Source organism: Microtus oregoni, unplaced genomic scaffold, assembly GCF_018167655.1.
Source record: "Microtus oregoni isolate MIOR12 unplaced genomic scaffold, Mior012 000094F_ref0000399, whole genome shotgun sequence".
NCBI lineage: Eukaryota > Metazoa > Chordata > Mammalia > Rodentia > Cricetidae > Microtus > Microtus oregoni.
The window spans coordinates 3,846,492-3,862,957 of NW_024544707.1; the positions used below are offsets into that span (position 1 = coordinate 3,846,492).

The window sequence follows — 16,466 nt, forward strand, 5'->3', positions numbered from 1 at the left end:
AAACCCCATCTCGAAAAAAAAAAACAACAACTAATACCTTGTTATATATAGTTTTACTATGTTAGAGTTAAAACCTTTTCCTTTTATTTACACAAAAAGGGATAAATGTTGTGGGAGGTTTGTTTTCACTCTAAGGCCGTCCATTGAGTGAACAATAGAGTTTTCTGGCTCACTCAGAGTAGATAGAGGGGTGTAGAGTATAAGGAGGGGCCGAAAAGATGCTTGTTATTTTCGATTGGAAAGGTGGAGAAGAGTGTAAAGTGTTCTTTGCCCCATAGCTCCATGAATCAATAAGGTTTATTCCCTAATATTTGACTCCCAAGCTTTTTTTTAATTTATTTATTATGTATATAGTGTTCTGGGCACCAGATCTCATTATAGATGGGTGTGAGCCATCATGTGGTTGCTGGGAATTGAACTCAGGACCTCCAGAACAGCAGTCAGTTCTCCTAATCTCTGAGCCATCTCTCCAGCCCTTGACTCCCGAGCTTTATTGAATAATAAAATATTAAAAGAAGCTGTAGTAGGCCTTATCTACCTTCTCTAACAGCAGTGTATGAAAGACCTCATTCAACATCCTCTCCAGGATTTGCTGTTGCCACTGTATTTCATTTTATTAAAGGGTGTATAGTGGCATTGAGTTGTATTCTTTTTTTTTAATGTCTTTTATGACTGCACCTTCCCATTTTGCCAGTTGAGATGTTAAATTCTTTTTATTTATTTATTTATTTGTTTATTATGTATACAGTATTCTTCCTGCAGGCCTCATTACAGATGGTTGTGAGCCACCATGTGGTTGCTGGGAACTGAACTCAGGACCTTTGGAAGTGCAGGCAATGCTCTTAACTGCTGAGCCATCTCTCCAGCCCGAGTTGTATTCTTTTTTGTTTTTTTTTTTTTATATCCCAGAGTGGCCTCCATCGATGGCCTTGAACACCTGATCCTCCTGTCTTCGCTTTCCAAGTGTTGTACTTGTAGGCATTCACCACCATACCTGATTTATGTAGCACTGGGGAGAAAACTCAGGGCCTTGTGCATGCTGGGAAAACACCCTACCATCTGACCTAAATTCCTAGCACCTAAGTAAAGTGTGTTTAGGGTTTTATATCTTTGAGGTTTTCATTTATGCAAGCATGATTTGTTGAAAATACTGTTCTCTGTATTTGCAGAGTAGTTCATGTTTGTAATCCTGAAACTCAGGAGACTGAGGCAGAAGAATCACCTCAAGTTTGAGGCCAGTCTAGACTATATGAGACCCTTTTCCAAAAAGAAAAAAAAAACCTCCAGGACAGTCAGAGCTATTACACAAAGAAACTGTTTCACAGTAGGGGGGTGTGTGGGGCAACGATGACTATGAACAGACAACACAACAAAAACCAAAAGCATATACCAGCGGTTCAATTCAACATTCTTTAGAATCTTTGACAAACGAAATCTTTTATGATTTTATATTATTTTATATATTATTAAATAGTAATGTACTTTAAAGTATAATGTTTGCTTAAATTTTTTGGTGTTTTTAAGATGTGTCTCATGAGCTGTGTGGTTACCACCACACACACCTTTAATCTCAGCACTGAGTTTAAGGCCAGCCTGGTCTACAGAGCTAGTTCTAGGACAGCCAGGACTACACAGAGAAACCCTGTCTCGAATAACCAAAATATAAAAACAAAAAAGATGGTGTCTCATGTAAACCAGGTTGGCCTGGAACTCTATAAAGGTGAGGCAACCTTGAAATCTTGATCCTCTTCCTCCGGTACCACCACCCTCATCTTAAATCTTATAAAATACTAAAGTTTAAGGATATTTTTTTTTTTGGTTTTTTCGAGACAAGGTTTCTCTGTAGCTTTGGAGCCTGTCCTGGAACTCCCTTTGTAGACCATCTAGGCTGGCCTCGAACTCACAGAGATCCGCCTGCCTCTGCCTCCCGAGTGCTGGGATTAAAGGCGTGTGCCACCACCACCCGGCAAGGATAATTTTTTTTAATTTATTTATTTATTAAGGATTTCTGCCTCCTCCCCGCAACCGCTTCCCATTTCCCTCCCCCTCCCCCGATCAAGTCCCCCTCCCTCATCTGCTCGAAGAGCAATCAGGGTTCCCTGACCTGTGGGAAGCCCAAGGACCACCCACCTCCATCCAGGTCTCATAAGGTGAGCATCCAAACTGCCTAGGCTCCCCCAAAGCCAGTACGTGCAGTAGGATCAAAAACCCACTGCGATTGTTCTTGAGTTCTCAGTATTCCTCATTGTCCGCTATGTTCAGCTCTAGTCCGGATTTATCCCATGCTTTTTCAGACCTTGGGAATATGCCCAAGAGAGGCCCTATCATACAACAAAAGTATATGCTCAACTATGTTCATGGCAGCATTGTTTGTAATAGCCAGAACCTGGAAACAACCTAGATGCCCTTCAATGGAAGAATGGATGAAGAAAGTATGGAATATATACATATTAGAGTATTACTCAGCAGTAAAAAACAAGGACTTCTTGAATACAAATGGATGGACATAGAAAACACTATCCTGAGTGAGGTAAGCCAGACCCAAAAAGAGGAACATGGGATGTACTCACTCATATTTGGTTTCTAGCCATAAATAAAGGACATTGAGCTCATAATTCATGTTCCTAGAGAAGCTAAATAAGAAGGTGAATCCAAAGACAAACACATAGGCATCCTCATGAATATTAACCTTCATCAGGCGATGAAAGGAGACAGAGACAGAGACCCACATGGGAGCACCGGACAGAAATCTCAAGGTCCAAATCAGGAGCAGAAGGAGACGGAGCACGAGCAAGGAACCACGAGGGGTGCACCCACACACTGAGACAATGGGGATGTTCTATCGGGAACTCACCAAGGCCGGCAAGGATAATTTTTAAGAAAGAATATTTGAGTCACTTGTGGTGGCTTACCATGTAATCTTGGTGCTCAGGTGAATGAGGCTTGAGGATTTCAAATTTCTGGTCCATCTGAGCTGCCAGATGAGATCTTACCACAAAAAAAGAAAAAGTATCATCAGGACCAGCTCCCAATTTATTTCATAGGATTTATATTTTCTTTTTTAAAAAGATTAATTTGTTTTCTTTTATTTCTATGTTTCTGTACCTGCATGAATTTTTGTTTATCACATGTGTGGAGACAGGTGTACAAATGTCTAAAGAGGCTAGAGAGGTTTGGATCCCCTGGAACTCGAGTCACAGGAAGTTGTGAGCCATTAGTCCACCCTCTGGGATTCCTATATTCTGTGTACCTCTGCTTGGTGGGCTTAGCTTAAGAAAGGAGCTTTGCAAGGCAGGCGATGGTGGTAAATGCCTTTAATCCCAGCACTTGGGAGGCAGAGCCTGGCCGATCTCCGTGAGTTCAAGGCTAGCCTGGTCTACAGAGTGAGTTCCAGGACAGTCAGTGCTGTTACACAGAGAAACCCTGTCTCAACCCCCCACACAAACACAAAAAAAAGTTGCTTTGCTAAAGTAATTTTAACATATATACTTATTTCATTGTGTAAGTATGCATGCACTACAGCACATGTGTAGAGTCAGAGAACAAGTTCTAATTGGTTCTCTCCTTTTACCATAGATTCCTGGGATCAAACTCAGGTTATTAGCCCTAAAGTGACTTTTTGGTTTTATTGTATTTTTGCTGTTGCTGCTGCTACTGCAGACTCCTCCACTACAAATACTTGGTGAAGCAAGGTTTCTTACTAAGTAGATCAGGTTTGGCCTTAAACTCAAAGAGATCCACCTGCCTCTGCTCCCAGGTGCTAAGAATAAAGGCATGTTCTACAATGCTCAGCTGTTTTTCTTTGTTTTTTTTTTGTGGGATTTTCTTTTTTTTGGATAGTGTTTTGGTAGGAATCTTAGGTCGGCCTCAAACTATGAACTTGCCTTCACCTCCTGAGTGCTGGGATAATAGGCGTATGCCACCACACCTCTTTGTGGCTTTTTGTTCCTGATATTTGAGGTTTAGGTCTTAACTATGTTGCCCAAGCTGGTCTTGGGCTTTGGGGCTCAGGAGATCCTCTTATTTTAATGTCCTGGGTAACTGTAATTATAAACAAGACCTGCTAAACCCAACCTTAAATGCCAATTTGAGTATATTCACAAGATCTCATTTTGTCTTTTGTAGATGGTGTTATCTGAGAAGGTTAGTCAGCTGATGGAATGGACCAATAAAAGACCTGTAATAAGAATGAATGGAGACAAGTTCCGTCGCCTTGTTAAAGCGCCACCAAGAAATTACTCTGTTATTGTGATGTTCACTGCTCTCCAACTTCACAGACAGTGTGTCGTTTGCAAGTATGATCTTTCATCTCCACTTTGAAATTAAATTGGTTTTTGGTTTTTAACTGTTTTTCTTTCTCAGAAGAATCAAATTTGTACAATGGGTTCGTTAATAAATAGATTATACCTTACTCATGGGTTATATAACAGACACTATTACTGTTTCGTTTTTTTAAGATTTATGTATTTTGTGTATGTAAGTGTTCTGTATTCATTCATGCCAAAAGAGGGAATCAGATCCCATTACAGATAATTGTGAGCCGCCACGTGGTTGCTGAGAATTGAATTCAGGAACTCTAGAAGAACAGCTGAACCATCTCTCCAGCCTTCAACACTACTCTTTTATAAAAATTAGTCTTGGTTGTGCAATTGGTAGGGGAGAAAGAATAAAATATTGTAGCTATCATGAATTCTATAAAAATCAAAGAGCCACCATTTGGATTGATAATCAGTTTATACACTAGTTGTAGTGACATTTTTTTTTAAGTTTATCGAGACAGGGTTTCTCTGTAGCTTTAGAGCCTGTTCTGGAACTAGCTCTTATAGACCAGGCTGGCCTTGAACTCACAGAGATCCGCCTGCCTCTGCCTCGCCAGTGCTGTGATTAAAGACTTGCACCACCACTGCCTGACTGTGACATAATTTTTGTTATGTATTTGTACATGCACGTGGGAGTGAGTGCATTTGTGTGCACGGTGTTACATGTAGAGGCCAGAGAACAACTGTCAGAAGTCAATTTTGTCCTTCCAACAGGATCCTTCCACCATAGAGTCTAGGGATAGAACACAAGTCAACAGGCTTACATGGCAAGTACTTTCTTCACCCACTGAGTATCTCCTGGCCCCATGTTACAAATACTTTTAGGCTGAGGATGTAGCTCAGGATATCAGGGTAGACAATTGCCTAGCATTAGAAAAAGTCCTGGGTTCAATCCCCAGTACTCCAAAAGGAAGGGTTTATAAATGCTTTCAATTTCACACTTTTTTTCTTTTGGGGTTTTATTTTATATTTCTGAAGTAGAGTTATAGTTTGTTATAGGGGATTTATTTATTTGTGTGTACATGAATATTATGCAAGTATATAGAGGTCAGAAAACAGGTGTGGAAGTTGGTTGTCTCTCTCTAGCATATAAGTCCCAGAAATTGAACTTAGATTGTAAGTCTCAGCAGCCAGCTCCTTTACACCCTGAGCCAGCTCATCAGCCCTTCAAAGGGGATTTTTACTGTATTTCTTTTAAACTGGGTCTCACTGTATATCCTTGACTGTCCTGAAACTTGATAATATGTAGGCTGTGCTGGCCTTGAACTCACAGAGATCAACCTGCCTCTGCCTCCCAGATGCTAGGGTTAAATGTGTGTGCCACCATGCCTAACCTTATTTTTATTGTTTAAAGGTTTGATTTTTATTATGTGTATCTATACAGAGGTATGTGCGCATGAGTTCAGGTTCCCTCGGAGGCCAGAGGCAGTTGATATTCCTGGAGCTAGAGTTACAGGTGGTTGTGAACCACCTGACCTGGGTACTGAGAAGTAAAGTTAGGTTCTCTACAAGAGCAATAAATTCTCTTAATACCTGAGCCATCTTCCCAGCCACTTTTTTTTAAATATTTATTTATTTATTTATTTATTTATTATGTATACAATGTTCTGCCTACACGTACCCCTGCAGGCCAGAAGAGGGCACCAGGCCTCATTACAGATGGTTGTGAGCCACCATGTGGTTGCTGGGAATTGAACTCAGGACCTTTGAAAGAGCAGGCAATGCTCTTAACCACTGAGCCATCTCTCCAGCCCCATTCCCAGCCACTTTTTAAAAAAGATTTTTATTTATTACGTATACAGTATTCTCAGTACTCTGCCTGCAGGCCAGAAGAGGGCACCAGATCTCATTACAGATGGTTGTGAGCCACCATGTGGTTACTGGGAATTGAACTCAGGACCTTTGGAAGAGCAGGCAGTACTCTTAACTGCTGTACCATCTCTCCAGCCCTCCAGCCACTTTTGTTCTCTTCTTAATTATGTATAGGTGGAGAGGAGGTGAAACTTAAATGAAATAGTGTAAAACTCCCTTTCAAGGGCTGGTGAGTTGGCTCAGAGGAGTTGGCATGTGAATGTAGATACCTATATAGGCTAACATGATCCATTACAGATGCTTGTAAGCTGCCTGATGTTGTTCTTACAATCAAACTCAGATTCTCTGCAAAAGCAGTGTACGCTCTTAACAGTAGCGGCAACTCTCTAACCCCTTATGTAATTAAAAACAGTTGTACGTGGGTGAGTGTTTTGCCTGCATATATGTCTGTGTGCCACTTGAGTGAAGGGCCCACAGGCCAGAAGAGGGTGTCAAGTCTCCTGGAATTGAAGTTAAAAGGCAGTTGTGAGCCTTCACATAGGTGCTGGGAATTGAACAAACAATACTCTTAACTGCTGAGCCATCACTCCAGCCTTGTCCTTAGGAAATGTTTGAACCAGTTCATTGCCTAGAAATGGAGGAAGAGGTATAAGGGGAACTGGAAGTATAAGAGAAATCATTTCCAGAGTGGAGCCTTCTAGCTATGTGTGTCTGAGGAGCTACAAATGTTTTGTTGAGGCATTAGCGTGCCACTGGACCATAGGCTAGTTGGCACAGTCTCTGTGCCACCATCATATCATAACAACTACCTCTCCCCCTCCAAATAGCTTTTCATCAGGAATATAGTAGTCAATGCCAGGATTGAATATTTATGCTGTAAATTTGTTCATTATGGTCCCACAATTGGTATGAATCCTTTGATTTCATCTCTAGACACTAAAATGATTTGCTTATGTTCATGTTTGGGATACTGAACAAAATTTACAAAATGTGGATAGAGGGGCTGGAGAGATGACTCAGTGGTTAAGAGCACTGACTGCTCCTCCAGAGGACCCGGGTTCAATTCCCAGCACCCACATGGCAGCTCACAGCTGTCTGTAGCTCCAGTTCAAGAGAATCTGACATCGTTATAGCAATGTGCATGAAATGAAGTTAAATAAAGTTTTTTTTAAAAAAAAAAGCAAAAAATGTGGATAGAGAATAGATTAGTGCATGTCAAAATGAAATAGACTCTAGGTTTAATCTCCAGCACTAAAATACATACAGAATAGAAAAGGATGGAATTAAAAAGTTTATCACAGATGAAAAAAATGTTTTCTAACTGGGTGGTGGTGAGACACACCCTTAGACCCAGCACTTGGGAGGCAGAGGCAGGTGGATTCAGGCCATCCTTGTTTACAAAGTTATTTCCAGGACAGCCAGAGCTGTTACACAGAGAAACTGTGTCTCAAAAACCAAAAAAAAAGTTTTCTAGAAGAATAAAGAGTTAAAAAATAAAACAGAAATACTAGAACCCCCAAACTTTCTTTGATAAATAAGTATGTTTATGCATTTATGTTACTTAGATTTAACCCCAAAGGATTGAAAAGAAAGTAAGATAAAGAAAGACATATACACATGGGGAAAACATGTAAATAAACAGACCTTTAGAATGAAATAAGCTGGGCAGTAGTGGCACATACCTTTAATCCTAGCACTTGGGAGGCAGACCAACCTGGTCTATCAAGTGAGTTACAGGAGCGGCTCCAAAGCTACAGAGAAACCATGTCTCAAATAACCAAAAGGAAAAAAGAGACAAAAATAAAATGAAAACATAAAGGAAAATTCAAGGATAACTGAAGGTTTGTTCATCTCAAGTCCCTAGATTTTTCTTGTCATTTATTGTAATAATTCATCTGATTGTATTTTTACTTACCAAAATAGCATCTGTGCCTCAGAGTATGTGTGAGAGTTTGTACATGTGTTCATATGTGTGTGGGTACATTTGTGTGCCTGGGTGTAGAGGCCTGAGTATTTGGTGTCATCTTCAGAAATGTTGTCTACCTCCTTTGAAGCAAGGTCTCTCCTTTGCCTGGAGCACACTGGTTAGGCTGGATTAGCTAACCAGCCAGCTCGAGGCATCCGCTTGTCTCTGCTTCCCAAGTGCTGCAATTAGGAGGCTATCACCACCCTTGCTTTTTAAACATGACTTCTGGGAGATGAACTAATGTCCTCATGCTTTCAAAGCAAGCATTTTTACTGATTGAGTCATCTTCTCAGCCTCCAGATCTTATTTAATTTTTAAAAATTTGATACAAAGTCTCACTGTGTAGCCCTGGCTGTTCTGAACTTGCTATAACAGCAGGCAGGGTTTTAACTTTGACTATCTTTGCCTTCTGAGCGTTAGTTTTACAGGCCTGTGCCACTGTGTCTGTCTGGTTACATACTTTTGATATTTAAGGTAGGCTGTTAGATCTTCTTTGCCTGATGATTTAGGGTCTCAAAATTGTGAGAATTTGGGGTATCAATCAGTGTTAGATTCCTGCCTAGAATGTGTGGGACCCTGGGTTCAATCCCCAGCACCAAACCCAAAAATTGTTGTATGCCCATACTCCTTCCTACAAGGAGTCTGAAACAGAAGGAGCATTTGAGACCAGTAGTGTGGTATAGGTTGAGCAACATAGCAAGACCCTGTCTTAAAAACAAGAGTGGAGCCGGGCGATGGTGGCGCACGCCTTTAATCCCAGCACTCGGGAGGCAGAGGCAGGCGGATCTCTGTGAGTTCGAGACCAGCCTGGTCTACAGAGCTAGTTCCAGGACAGGCTCCAAAGCCACAGAGAAACCCTGTTTCGAAAAACCAAAAAAAAAAAAAAAAAAAAAAAAACAAGAGTGGAAGCAGCACACTGGCTGGAGAGAGACCAGCTGTTAGAGCCCATTATTGCTCTTGCAGAGTACCCAACTCAGTTCTAGGAACCCATGTTGGGCAGCTGACAACCTCCCGTAACTCCAGCTCCAGATCAGTAGATCTGATGCCTCTGGCCTCAGTGGGCACTGGCACTCATGTGCACACATCCTCACACAGACATATGTACCTAGAAATAAATCCTTTAGTTCCGGGTCTAGGGCTACACAAAGAAACTGTCTTAGGGGAAAAACCACCAAAGGAGGGAAAGCCTCCATAGTGTATAGAGGATGTTAGCTGCATTTCTTTGTTTTGTGACTACCAAAGATGTTTTGGAGCCTGGCTGTGGTGGCACATACATCTAATCTGGAAGCAGAAGCAGGCAGATCTCTGTAAATTAAGGCCAGCCTGGTCTACAGAGTTACAGAATAGCCAGGGCTACCTAGTGAGACCTCCCATCTCAAAAAAATTTTTTTTAATTGTTTTGGGTGGTTGGAGAGATGGCTCAGTGGTTAAGAGCACTGACTGTTCTTCTACAGAACTTGGGTTCAATTCCCAGCACCCACATGGCAGCACAGGACTGTCTGTAACTCCATTTCCAAGGGATCCAACACCCTCACACAGAATATATACAAGCAAAACACCAGTGCCCATTAAATAAATAAATGACTCTTTTAAAAAAAAGAAAAATTGTTTTGGGATTCAAAAATAAACAGTATAGATCTATCTGGGCGCTGGGTCCGAGTACCCGGGGCTCCCGGGCGGGCAGCAGTTCCTTTGTTTCTGTGGCCTGCCTGCACCAAGCGGGGTAGGCGCTTTGTCTGCGGGCTGCCCAACCAGCACGGAGGCCTGATCTTTCGGCGCCAGGAGACCCAGCATTGGGGTGAGTTTCTGGCCCACGGCGCCAGCCTGGGACGGGGAGCTCGGGGGTTTCTTGGCCCCCTGTCCTGCTTGGGCTCTCTGCTGCCTCTTTCTTCCTGGCCCACCCAGCTTCCGTCCAGACCCCTCCCCACTTCGCCCCCACTGCCCTCTTTTGGCGCGTAGCATCGCCCAGCGCAGCCTATCTGGGCGCTGGGTCCGAGTACCCGGGGCTCCCGGGCGGGCAGCAGTTCCTTTGTTTCTGTGGCCTGCCTGCACCAAGCGGGGTAGGCGCTTTGTCTGCGGGCTGCCCAACCAGCACGGAGGCCTGATCTTTCGGCGCCAGGAGACCCAGCATTGGGGTGAGTTTCTGGCCCACGGCGCCAGCCTGGGACGGGGAGCTCGGGGGTTTCTTGGCCCCCTGTCCTGCTTGGGCTCTCTGCTGCCTCTTTCTTCCTGGCCCACCCAGCTTCCGTCCAGACCCCTCCCCACTTCGCCCCCACTGCCCTCTTTTGGCGCGTGGCATCGCCCAGCCCAGCCTATCTGGGCGCTGAGTCCGAGTAGCCGGGGCTCCCGGGGGGCAGCAGTTCCTTTGTTTCTGTGGCCTGCCTGCACCAAGCGGGGTAGGCGCTTTGTCTGCAAGCTGCCCAACCAGCACGGAGGCCTGATCTTTCGGCGCCAGGAGACCCAGCATTGGGGAGACCCAGCATTGGGAGAGCCAACATTGGGGAGAGACAGCGTTTGGTAGGCAAGGAGACCTAATCCGGTAAAAGAAGATCCATAGGGAGCATTTGGAAGAAGAGATGGGCCGACGTCAAGGCAAGAATTCGCCCAACAAGCTGAAAAGCAACATGAAGCTACCAGAAACAAGCGACCTCACAACGGGAGGACAAGAACCCCTTAATCAAGAGGAAGGAGAAAAGATTGACTTCATGAAAGTGATTGACACCCTTAAACAGCATGTAAAAAACGCCCTTATAGAAATGGATGAGAAATATAACAGAAAGTTTGAAGAATTGAATAAATCAGTGAATGATACCCTAGAAAACCAAGGAAAAACAATCAAACAGATAATGGAAACAGTTCAAGACCTGAAAACTGAAATGGAGGCAAAGAAGAAAACACAAACAGAGGGCCGTCTGGACATGGAAAATCTAGGTAAACGAATAGAGACTACAGAAACAAGCATAACCAGCAGAATACAAGAGATAGAAGAAAGACTCTCGGATTCTGAAGATACCATAGAGAAAATAAACACACTGATCAAAGAAAACAGCAAGTCCAACAAACTCTCATCACAAAACATTCAGGAAATATGGGACACAATAAAAAGACCAAACCTAAGAATAATAGGAGTAGAAGAAGGAGAAGAAGGGCAGCTCAATGGTCCAGAAAATCTATTTAATAAAATTATAGAAGAAAACTTTCCCAACCTAAGGAAAGATTTTCCTATGAAGGTGCAAGAAGCATACAGAACACCGAATAGGCTGGATCAAAAAAAAACATCCCCTCGCCATATAATTATCAAAACACAAAGCATACAAAATAAGGAAAGAATATTAAGAGCTGCAAAGGAAAAAGGCCAAATTACTTATAAAGGTAAACCTATCAGACTTACACCTGACTTCTCCATGGAAACCATGAAAGCCAGAAGGTCCTGGTTAGATGTACTGCAGAAACTGAGAGACCATGGGTGCAAGCCCAGATTACTATACCCAGCCAAGCTTTCATTCATTATAAATGGAGAAAATAAAATTTTCCAGGATAAAAACAAATTTAAACAATACGCAGCCACAAATCCAGCCTTACAGAAAGTAATTGAAGGAAAATCACTAACCAAGGAGTCCAACAATGACCACAATACCTCAGACATCTAGAGACCCTTCACCAACACAAAACAAAGAAGGGAAACTCACAAACTCTACGACTAAAAAAAAAATGACCGGAGTTAACAACCACTGGTCATTAATATCACTTAATGTCAATGGACTCAACTCACCTATAAAAAGGCACAGGCTAAGAGATTGGATAAGAAAACAGGATCCAACATTCTGCTGTTTACAAGAAACACACCTCAACCACAAAGACAGGCACCTACTCAGAGTAAAGGGCTGGGAAAAGGCCTATCAAGCAAATGGTCCTAAGAAACAAGCAGGTGTGGCCATACTAATCTCTAACAAAGTTGACTTTAAACTTAAATCAATCAGAAGAGATGGAGAGGGGCATTTTATACTCATATCAGGAACAGTTCATCAGGATGAAGTCTCAATCCTGAACATCTATGCCCCTAATATAAAAGCACCCACGTACATAAAAGAAACATTGCTAAAATTCAAGGCAGCCATCAAACCGCACACACTAATAGTAGGAGACTTCAACACTCCTCTCTCACCAATGGACAGGTCAATCAGACAGGAACCTAACAGAGAAATAAGAGAACTAGTGGAGGTAATGAATCAAATGGACTTAACAGACATCTATAGAACATTCCATCCAAATAGGAAAGAATATACCTTCTTCTCTGCAGCTCATGGAACCTTCTCGAAAATCGACCACATAGTCGGTAACAAAACAAACATCCACAGTTACAAAAAAATATTAGTAACCACCTGTGTCTTATCAGATCACCATGGATTAAAGTTAGAATTCAACAATAATGCTACCCCCAGAAAGCATACAAAGTCATGGAAACTGAACAGTCAACTATTGAACCATAGCTGGATTAAGGAAGAAATAAAGAAAGAAATTAAAGTCTTCCTGGAATTCAATGAAAATAAAGAAACAACATACTCAAACTTATGGGACACTATGAAAGCAGTCCTAAGAGGAAAGTTCATAGCACTAAGTGCCCACTTAAAGAAAACAGAGAAAGCTCACATTGGAGACTTAACAGCCCACCTGAAAGCTCTAGAAAAAAAAGAAGCAGACTCACCTAGGAGGAGTAGAAGACTGGAAATAATCAAAATGAGGGCTGAAATCAACAAAATAGAAACACAGAAAACAATACAAAAAATCAATGAAACAAAAAGCTGGTTCCTGGAGAAAATCAACAAGATTGACAAACCACTATCCAAGCTAATCAAACGGCAGAGAGAGAATTTGCAAATTAATAAGATCAGAAATGAAAAGGGGGACATAACCACAGACACAGAGGAAATTCAGAGAATCATTAGATCTTACTACAAAAGCCTATATGCCACAAAATTGGAAAATGTAAAGGAAATGGATACTTTTTTAGATAAATATCATATACCAAAGTTAAATCAGGACCTGGTGAACAATCTAAATAGACCTGTTAGTCGCGAAGAATTAGAAGAGGTTATCAAAAACCTCCCTACCAAAAAAAGCCCAGGACCAGATGGTTTCAATGCGGAATTCTACCAGATCTTCCAAGAAGATCTAATACCTATACTCCTTAATGTATTCCACAAGATAGAAACAGAAGGGTCATTACCAAACTCCTTTTATGAAGCCACAATTACTCTGATACCAAAACCACTCAAAGACTCAACCAGGAAAGAGAACTACAGGCCAATCTCACTCATGAATATCGACGCAAAAATCCTCAACAAAATACTGGCAAATCGAATCCAAGAACACATCCGAAAAATTATCCATTATGATCAAGTAGGCTTCATTCCTGAGATGCAGGGCTGGTTCAACATACGAAAATCTATCAATGTAATCCAGCATATAAATAAACTGAAAGAAAAAAACCATATGATCATTTCATTAGATGCTGAAAAAGCATTTGACAAAATTCAACATCCATTTATGTTAAAAGTCTTGGAGAGATTAGGGATACAAGGGTCATACCTAAATATAATAAAAGCTATATACAGCAAGCCGACAGCTAACATCAAATTAAACGGAGAGAAACTCAAAGCCATCCCACTTAACTCAGGAACACGACAAGGCTGTCCACTCTCCCCATACCTCTTCAATATAGTGCTTGAAGTTCTAGCAATAGCAATAAGACAACATAATGGAATCAAGGGGATTCGAATTGGAAAGGAAGAAGTTAAACTTTCGTTATTTGCAGATGATATGATAGTGTACATAAGCGACCCCAAAAACTCCACCAAAGAACTCCTACAGCTGATAAACAGCTTTAGTAATGTGGCAGGATACAAGATCAACTCCAAAAAATCAGTCGCCCTCTTATACACAAAGGATATGGAAGCAGAGAGGGAAATCAGAGAAGCTTCACCATTCACAATAGCCAAAAACAGCATAAAATATCTTGGGGTACATCTAACCAAGGAAGTGAAAGATCTATTTGACAAGAACTTTAAGGCATTGAAGAAAGAAATTGAAGAGGATACCAAAAAATGGATGGACCTCCCTTGCTCTTGGATTGGGAGGATCAACATAGTAAAAATGGCAATTCTACCAAAGGCTATTTATAGATTCAATGCAATCCCCATCAAGATCCCATCAAAATTCTTCACAGATCTGGAGAGGACAATAATCAACTTTATATGGAAAAACAAAAAACCCAGGATAGCCAAAACAATCCTATACAATAAAGGATCTTCTGGAGGCATTACCATCCCTGACTTCAAACTCTATTACAGAGCCACAGTAATGAAAACAGTGTGGTACTGGCATAAAAACAGAGAAGTCGACCAATCGAATCGTATAGAAGACCCGAATTTTATCCCACAAACCTATGAACACCTGATTTTCGATAAAGGAGCTAAAAGTATAAAATGGAAGAAAGAAAGCATCTTCAACAAATGGTGCTGGCACAACTGGATGTCATCTTGTAGAAGAATGAAAATAGACCCTTATCTATCACCGTGCACAAAACTCAAGTCCAAATGGATTAAAGACCTCAATATCAGCCCGAACACACTGAACCTGATAGAAGAGAAAGTGGGAAGTACCCTACAGGAGCTGGGCACAGGAGATCGCTTCCTATGTATAACCCCAGAAGCACAGACATTAAGGGCAACATTGAATAAATGGGACTTACTTAAACTGAGAAGCTTCTGTAAAGCAAAGGACATAGTCAATAAGACACAAAGGCAACCTACTGATTGGGAGAAGATCTTCACCAACCCCACAACAGACAAAGGTCTGATCTCCAAAATATATAGAGAACTCAAGAAACTAGACTTTAAAATGCTAATTAACCCAATTAAAAAATGGGGCACTGAACTGAACAGAGAATTCTCAGCAGAGGAAGTTCAAATGGCCAAAAGACACTTAAAGTCGTGCTCAACTTCCTTAGCAATCAGGGAAATGCAAATCAAAACAACTTTGAGATATCATCTTACACCTGTCAGAATGGCTAAAGTCAAAAACACCAAGGATAACCTTTGCTGGAGAGGCTGTGGAGGAACGGGTACCCTCATCCATTGCTGGTGGGAATGCCATCTTGTGCAACCACTGTGGAAGTCAGTGTTTCGGTTTCTCAGGAAATTCGGGATCAACTTACCCCTGGACCCAGCAATACCACTCCTGGGAATATACCCAAGAGAGGCTCTATCATATGACAAAAGCATTTGTTCAACTATGTTCATAGCAGTATTATTTGTAATAGCCAGAACCTGGAAACAACCTAGATGCCCTTCAATGGAAGAATGGATGAAGAAAGTATGGAATATATACACGCTAGAGTACTACGCTGCGGTAAAAAACAATGACTTCTCGAATTTTGCAGGCAAATGGATGGAAATAGAAAACACTATCCTGAGTGAGGTGTCCCAGACCCAAAAAGATGAACATGGGATGTACTCGCTCATAATTGGTTTCTAGCCATAAATTAGGGCCACGGAGACTACAATAGGTGAACCTAAAGAAGCTAAGTAAGAAGGTGAACCCAAGGAAAAACATATAGTTATCCTCTTGGCTAAGGGAAGTAGACCCAATTGCCGGGGAGAAAATTAGGATCTTGGGGGTGGGGTGGGATGGGGGTAAGGGGAGATGGGGAGAGAAAAGGTAGAAGGGAAGGAGGGGGGACTTGGGGAATCAGGAGAATTGGGATAAAGGAAAGGTGGATAGGGGAGCACGGAACCACAATTCTTAGTTAAGGGAACCACTTTAGGGTGAGCAAGAGATTTGACCCTAGAGGGGCTCCCAAGTGCCCAACATGAGGTTCCCAGTTAGTTCCTTGGGTAGCTGAGGATTGGGAACCTGAAATGACCCTATCCGAGAGCAATACTGACGAATATCTTGCATATCATCATAGAACCTTCATCTGGTGATGGATGGAGACAGAGACAGAGACCCACACTGGAGCACTGGACTGAGCTCCCAAGGTCCCAATGAGGAGCAGAAGGAGGGAGAACATGAGCAAAGAAGTCGGGACCACGAGGCGTGCACCCACCCACTGAGACAGTGGAGCTGATTGATCTACTGGGAGCTCACCAAGGCCAGCTGGACTGTGACTGAAAAAGCATGGGATAAAACTAGACTCTCTGACCATGGCGAACAATGAGGGCTGATGAGACGCCAAGGACAATGGCACGGGGTTTTGATCCTACTTAATGTGCTGGCTTTGTGGAAGCCTAGCCAGTTTGAATGTTCACCTTCCTAGATATGGACGGAGGGGGGAGGACCTAGGACTTGCCACAGGGCAGGGAACCTGG

The 16,466-nt window shown here is 42.2% G+C and overlaps 1 protein-coding gene across 1 annotated transcript in view; it reads left to right on the forward strand.

Moving 5' to 3' along the window:
- LOC121442736 (magnesium transporter protein 1-like) overlaps positions 1 to 16,466 on the forward strand; it is a 51,776-nt gene that overhangs the window by 16,189 nt on the left and 19,121 nt on the right. The window contains exon 2 of the mRNA XM_041644335.1: positions 4,126 to 4,295. Within this exon, the coding sequence (XP_041500269.1) occupies positions 4,126 to 4,295 (170 nt within the window). The remainder of the gene's footprint in view (positions 1 to 4,125; positions 4,296 to 16,466) is intronic.